Raw genomic sequence first — 7,735 nt, forward strand, 5'->3', positions numbered from 1 at the left:
TTAGAATATTTGGAATATTACTCTTTTATTTATGAGAAGGAATTTCATTTCTAGTGAGCAAAAATTTAATATTCATGCTTTATGTCTTTATTTCATTTTATTTTGAGAATTTTTAATAAATTTTTCAATTACTGCAAAGTGCCTTTGATGTGGAATTTAATTTTGAATAAATCTTTTTATTGATGCTTGGCCCGTTTTCAAAGAATGGCTCTAGTCCATGTAAGAGAAAAATAACTCTAGAACACCCCTTTGATCCATTACAATTTTGTAATTTAAGAAAATAGAGGAATTCTCAGAATCCTCTTCTATTCAGGGACTGTGTGTTTGTAAAAAAAAAATCATTTTCTAATAAAAAATCTTCTCCTTACATATTTTTATTTTTTATTCATTAAAAATCCTACAATGGCACTTTAAGGACATGTACTTTACTGCACTGTACCGTGCAAGATTTATTTTAGATTATTGTACTTTAAACTGTACTGTCCTGTAAATTGCTGTACTATAAACTGTACTGTATGAGTAGGCGTACATAATATATAAATGTGTGACACGGTTCCTCAAGTATATTGCTCTACCCTGGCCTGAACCTCAGCAACCTTACTTAGGAATCAATCAATCAATCAATCAATCAATCAATCAATCAATATTTAGATATTTGTTTAGTTTCATAATAGTTACAAATAGATTCCAATTGTAGTTTCCTCTTCAGAAAATTAATTAACTTGTTGACAAATCTTTTTCAGTTTTAATCAAAATTTTGGTTCCCTCTATTAAATATAATCTGATGCTTAAACACATTGAAATCAACTTCTTTGATCAATTAATAGCAATATAGATAAATCAAATGTTCTGCAAAACAAACGTTAAAAATTTCCATTTTATGTTAACTCAGACTTTTATAAGAGCAGTTGTAAGAAAATCTTTTCTTAAAAATCACAAAGAAATGGTTGATGGTTGTTATATGTTGTTAAAGTTTTAATTAAAATTTTGGTTTGCTATATTAAATATAATATCATGCTTTAACACATTGCAATCAACTTCTTTGATCAATTAACAGCAGCAATATAGATTAATAAAACCTTCTGCAAAGGGAAGCAAAAATAAAGAACGTTTAAAATTTCAATTTTATGTCAACTCAGCTTTTTATAAAAGCAGTTGTATGAAAGTTGATTCGGTTGATGTGTCGATTAGTTGATTTATTGGATAATTAATTCATTGATTGAATATTTATTGGATAATTAATTCATTGATTGAATAGAGTTGAATATCTACGTCTGTTGGGTTGATTGATTGATTGATTAGATATCTACATTGGTTAGGTTAATTGATTAATGAATAAGTTGATTAGTTGATTTATTGATAGATATTTTGATTGATATCATCTCATTCCTTTTCAAGGTCAGTTTTATGATATTTCTATTCAAGGCCAGCTTTTAAAATATTCCTAATCAAGGTCATTTTTATAATAGTCCTGTTCAACGTCAGCTTTTATGATATTCCTGTTCAAGGTCAGCTTTTATAATTTTCCTGTTCAATATCAGCTTTTATAGTATTCCTAGTAAAGGTCAGCTTTTAAAATATTCCTATTCAAGATCAGTTTTATAATATTTCTATTTAAGGTCAGCTTTTATAATATTCCTGTTCTAGGTCAGCTTTTATAATATTCCTGTCTAGGTCAGCTTTATTAATATTCCTGCTCAAGGTCAGCTTTTATAATTTTCCTGTTCAAGGTCAGCTTTTATAGTATTCCTATTAATGGTCAGCTTTTATAATATTCCTATTCAAGATCAGTTTTATAACATTTCTATTCAAGGTAAGCTTTTATAATATTCCTGTTCTAGGTCAGCTTTTATAATATTCTTGTTCTAGGTCAGCTTTTATAATATTCCTGTTCTAGGTCAGTTTTATTAATATTCCTGCTCAAGGTCAGCTTTTATAATTTTCCTGTTCAAGGTCAGCTTTTATAATATTCCTATTCAAGGTCAGTTTTATAATATTCCTATTCAAGGTCAGCTTTTATAATATTCCTATTCAAGGTCAGCTTTTATAATATTCCTGTTCTAGGTCAGCTTTTATAATATTTTTTTTTTCATTAGAAAATATCTGTTTTAAAGATTGGAAAAAGCTAAAAATTGTAGGGTTCATCAAGTATAAATGAGATATCCTTTTTGTTTAAAACTTTGGTTTCTCTTTTAAAGTGACTCGCATTTCTTTGCTTTTAAAGAAAAATATTTTTTGTCAAGGAATAATTTGTTTTAATGGAAAATATTTGTTGTTCAGAATCTTTTAATTCACAATGGCGCTCTTGACACTTTTATCTCATTTACAAGTGAAAATAGTCCAATTTTTAAAAGATAAATGATGGATATCTCATTCACTCTATTAAGGTTGGAAACCTACCGAACGATGGCTACAAGCTGGGGTACAGTTTATCCACGTGTACTATGGACCCTCCTTCAGTTCTAGCCAAGTAAGATTTTTTACAAGTTTGAAACAAAGGAACTGAATACTTGATACAAATTCTAATTTTCAAACCCTATATGGCTTTTTAACCTACAAGAATTTATAGTTTGAAATATCAAAAGTTTACGCAATCAAATTAGCATTTGATGCTTTAGTGTTCACTTCATGATTTATAAACTAAATAAAACCTTTATTCCTATCATTCTATTATTTATCATTTATTTGTTCTTTAATTTATCATTGAAATTATCAATTGTATTCAAGCTACCAATTCTGCTCAAGCAATTTAACAATAAAATTACCAAGAGTTTTCACCATACCTTAACAATTAATCATCAAAATTATCAATTTTCCACAAAATTTAAGCCAGCTTTCAATTTTTTTAGTATACTTTATATTGCAGCAATTTACTAATTAGATTTACTATTCAAATTTACTAATCAAATTACTATTATTTTATACCATAATAAACCAAATTATGAATTGTATCACCATTATTCAAGGCATTAACCAGTTTTACTTTATTTGCACTAAAATATCAATTTATCATTGACATTTCATTTACCAATTCAGCAAAGAATATTTAATCAATTTATCATTGACATTTCATTTACCAATTCAGCAAAGAATATTTAATCAATTTATCATTGACATTTCATTTACCAATTCAGCAAAGAATATTTAATCAATTTATCATTGACATTTCATTTACCAATTCAGCAAAGAATATTTAATCAATTTATCATTGACATTTCATTTACCAATTCAGCAAAGAATATTTAATCAATTTATCATTGACATTTCATTTACCAATTCAGCAAAGAATATTTAATCAATTTATCATTGACATTTCATTTACCAATTCAGCAAAGAATATTTAATCAATTTATCATTGACATTTCATTTACCAATTCAGCAAAGAATATTTAATCAATTTATCATTGACATTTCATTTACCAATTCAGCAAAGAATATTTAATCAATTNCCTCCAACCCTTAATCCCCCATCCGTTTTCCCCGGAACACCATCTTAAATTCCCCCAGTAGTTCTAACCAATGGGAGTGGGGGAGGGTGGGAGGGGGTTGGGGTTCTGGTACCTTACCAATCTAATCCATTAGCTCTAGAGCTTTTTTAACGTGTGTAGAATGTACACACTGCAAGGGTCAAAGAATTGGTTTAAATATTTGTTGTTCACAAAAAATCCAAAAATTATCGTACAAACACACAATACTGCGGAATAGGAAGACACCTGTCAGACTCAAATTGAGATTTTAAATTGTCCAAGGAACATGAAACACGGCAGCAATTGATAAGGTGTAAACGGACCTCTTTACTTTTAACTTTAAAGGGACTGTACGCGTAATTTCAAGGGACCCTCGATGCAAAGATTGTAATTTACAACGGTTCTCTTTAAACCTTCGTCTAATAAAAATGTTTTCAAAGAGGCAAATGAAAATTAACAGTTTAAAAAGAAACAGAAACATTTAAGCTAGTTTTAATTCATACTTGATCAGACAAAGCTTTTAAGGGTACCGTTGTAAATCGGGCATTGACATCTTTGCATGGAGATTCATTTGAAATTACGCTCACAGTCCCTTTTAATGTCATACAGAAGGAGTGAAGGTCAAATTTACGCAACAATACTGGTCACTTTCTCCCCAGAAGGGGCTAATTCATTTAGTGTACGATCCCGTATAGTCTCTATGTGTATTGTGAACTGTACACTGTACAGCTTGCTTATAAATGCTTATACAGTCGGCCCGGTACTTGAAATGTACCGAAGTTTACAGTGTTGTACGACTTTGTGACCTCTTAGCTTAGGATTAAAAGCTCCAGAATAAGATTACTGCTTTGGATAATTTAAACTTATTCTTCTGATAAAAAAAGAAATGCTTTTCCCCACCACAATTTTTCTCCAAACCACTCCATACACGGCACTCCTGTATGCCGAGTCCATTAGCGCCTGATCCAATCAGGGTTCAGTCATGTGTTTGTTGTCTATTCTGAACCAATAGAAATAGTATGGCAAGGAATTAAGTCTTTGGCCACAAACTCTGATTTTCTAATCACTATATCTTTGGAACCAAATGTTGCAGACCTTAAATATTTCAAACTATGAATTCTGTTAGATCTGAATTTGAAATATTAAAGGTTTAGAACATCGGGTTCTTAAGATATTGATGTTTAAATATTTGATTTTGTTCCAAAGGCTCAATTCCTTTCTGTCTAGTTCACAGGTTGAAAAGCTATAAAAATTAGAACATTAGAATTCGAGAAAAAATAATCATTTTTTAGCAAAAGTAGGTTTTAACTTAAAAAAGATTGCAAATCGGTTAAAAATCATATTTTAAAAAAGTGCAAAACCCATTTATAATATTCTAAGGAGAAATTTCTCATCTTTGAAATTTTTATTATAAATTTCCCTTCTATTTGTTAATTGAAGCATTAGTAAAGAAATTGACATGAAATATGACTATTAACTATTAAGTAAAATAATCTTAAAATCTTAAACAGCTAATTGCGTATTTCGATTTAAAGGAACTGAGTGTTTGCCACAAACTCAAATTTACTAATCCCTGTATCTTCAACCTGTTGATGTAAACCTATGATATTTCAAACTTAGACTAATTAACCTAACAGAATTCTGAGTCTGAAATATGGAAGCATACGACATTGTGTGGAAAAGATATAAGGATTATAAAATCAGGGTTTGTTGAAAAAACTCATTTCCGTTGTTAATGTTTTTTTCTCTTAAAGCCGCGAGATTTTGAAATGAATTTTATAATTTTTGGAAATAAAATTTTTAACGGAATTAATTTTTTCTAAGTTAAAATTTCACCTTTTATCATATTATTTCGAAAACTTATTATGATGATAGGATGATTATAGGAATGTAGGAAGTTAACTTATTCAAACTTATTTTCCAACTAGTTTTTAAAACTTGAAGTTTAAACTTGTTTATTCGACTTTCTTTTTCCTTTTATGTACAGGGTTACCCACAAAGGATGAGACTTCAGAGACGATTGTACGGAATTTTATCAGTCCGTTTTCTTGTATTCAGGGTTCCTTTTAGGACAAAACTGGCAAAATTCTGTGTTAAATCAATTAGTAAACTATCAAAATGCTAAATTGAATGTAGAAATCAAAAATCAAGCTGCTTCAAATCGTCATATTTTTAGAGTTTAGGGTCGTCTGTACACAGACTCATACTTTGTGGGTCACCCTGTATCTAAAAGAAGAAAAGCCATAAATTCTGAATGTTTTTTCAATTATTGGGAATTCAAAACTTTTTAAATAGCTATTTAACAAGACGAGTTGGGAAAGATTTCAATGCAATTGTTCAGCCATTTAAAAAAAATAGCCTTCTTTTTTGAGCCCTTTAAAGCAAAACCAACGTTTTCTTTATAGCCGTTTTCTTTATAGGCGTTTTCTTTATAGCCGTTTTCTTTATAGCCGTTTTCTTTATAGCCGTTTTCTTTATAGCCGTTTTCTTTATAGCCGTTTTCTTTATAGCCGTTTTCTTTATAGCCGTTTTCTTTATAGCCGTTTTCTTTATAGCCGTTTTCTTTATAGCCGTTTTCTTTATAGCCGTTTTCTTTATAGCCGTTTTCTTTATAGCCGTTTTCTTTATAGCCGTTTTCTTTATAGCCGTTTTCTTTATAGCCGTTTTCTTTATAGCCGTTTTCTTTATAGCCGTTTTCTTTATAGCCGTTTTCTTTATAGCCGTTTTCTTTNTTATTCAGCGTTAACATTTTAGAATTTATCTAAACTTTAATTATCTAAGCACAGGGCTACCCACAATGGATGAGACTGTAAAGACGACCTGAAACCTTTAAAATATTACGAACCTAGGGTTAAATTTATTCTTTTGCCCTGAATTTAGTTTTTTTCTATAAAATTATTTAATGATTTGGCAAAGAAAGAAACAAGTTTAATTACAGTTGCGGGGAATCATGAATAAAAGGAAACAGACAATATAGCATTCCTTACAGTCGTCTCTGAAGTCTCATCCTAGCCCTGTATGTTCAAGACATGTGCGCTATATCAAATTTAGTTAAACTAAACTAAAGTTGATATTTTTAATATTATTTTACCTTACAAAAGTGATATGCGCATTTCTACTGCAAGAAAACTAATATTTTTAATATTATTTTAATATATTTGTTATTATTTAGGATTATAATAGAAGCTAAGCTAGTAGAGGTTGGGTTCCTATCCAGAGGTAATTAAGATAGTAATATCTGTACGCTCTTAAAGGGACTGTAAGCGTAATTTAAGTAACCCTTTAATGCTGATATGTCCGANTTAAAGGGACTGTAAGCGTAATTTTAAGTAACCCTTTAATGCTGATATGCCTGATTCACGACGGTATCATTGAAACCTTTCTCTGATCAATAATGTGGAAGATATTGTCGTTTTTTAGGTTTAAAGGTGTTTAATTCTGATTATTCTTGTATGTTTTTCTTCAATAGAAAGGCGGTAGTCACTTTTGAAGAGAATCCACAATAGAAAATAATCAGTTTTTAATATTATAAAAATGGATGATATCTAATTCATATTGATCAGACAAAGCTTATAAGGATACCGTTGTGAATCGGGCATTGTTATCTTTGAATATGGGAAGTCACGTGACATTTTGTACTGACACTTATTTGCATTGCAATTTTTTTTCTTTATGCTTGAACTATCTATTACTATTCATTTCTCATTAGATATCATGTACAGTCCCTTTAACTAGTTTAAGTAACATGTACAGTATTTTAACTGGTCTAAATAACGTGTTCAGTCCCTTTAACTGGTTTAAATAACGTGTACAGTCCCTTTAACTGGTTTAAATAACGTGTACAGTCCCTTTAACTGGTTTAAATAAGGTGTACAGTCCCTTTAACTGGTTTAAATAACGGGGACAGTCCCTTTAACTGGGTTAAATAACGTGTAAAGTCCCTTTAACTGGTTTAGATAACGTGTACAGTCCCTGTAACTGGGTTAAATAACGTGTACAATCCCTTTAACTGGTCTAAATAACGTGTACAGTCCCTTTTAACTGGTCTAAATAACGTGTACAGTCCCTTTAACAGGTTTAAATAACGTGTACAGTCCCTTTAACTTGATCTTGCCACTCTGTACCGAAACAAGCTTCGTTAGTTAGTTTCCAAAATGAGAAAAGAAAAAAGTTTGCTAAACATTTCTTTTGTAGAATTTTTAACCAACGGGTTTCATTCTCAAGCAAGGAACTCTGGGTCAACCTTTCCGGTCCCAATTTGTACTGTA

The 7,735-nt window shown here is 30.1% G+C and overlaps 1 protein-coding gene across 1 annotated transcript in view; it reads left to right on the top strand.

The window, feature by feature from the left end:
- Window positions 1-204: 204 nt before the first annotated feature.
- LOC111713333 (protein tincar) overlaps window positions 205-7,735 on the top strand; it is a gene marked incomplete at its 3' end in the record, with an annotated part of 18,062 nt that continues 10,531 nt past the window's right edge. Inside the window, exons 1-3 of the mRNA XM_023488180.1 lie at window positions 205-219; window positions 2,355-2,470; window positions 6,640-6,686. Coding sequence (XP_023343948.1) covers window positions 205-219; window positions 2,355-2,470; window positions 6,640-6,686 — 178 coding nt within the window. The remainder of the gene's footprint in view (window positions 220-2,354; window positions 2,471-6,639; window positions 6,687-7,735) is intronic.

The sequence above is a fragment of the Eurytemora carolleeae genome, unplaced genomic scaffold (assembly GCF_000591075.1).
Source record: "Eurytemora carolleeae unplaced genomic scaffold, Eaff_2.0 scaffold1228, whole genome shotgun sequence".
In the NCBI taxonomy this organism is placed as follows: Eukaryota; Metazoa; Arthropoda; class Copepoda; order Calanoida; family Temoridae; genus Eurytemora; species Eurytemora carolleeae.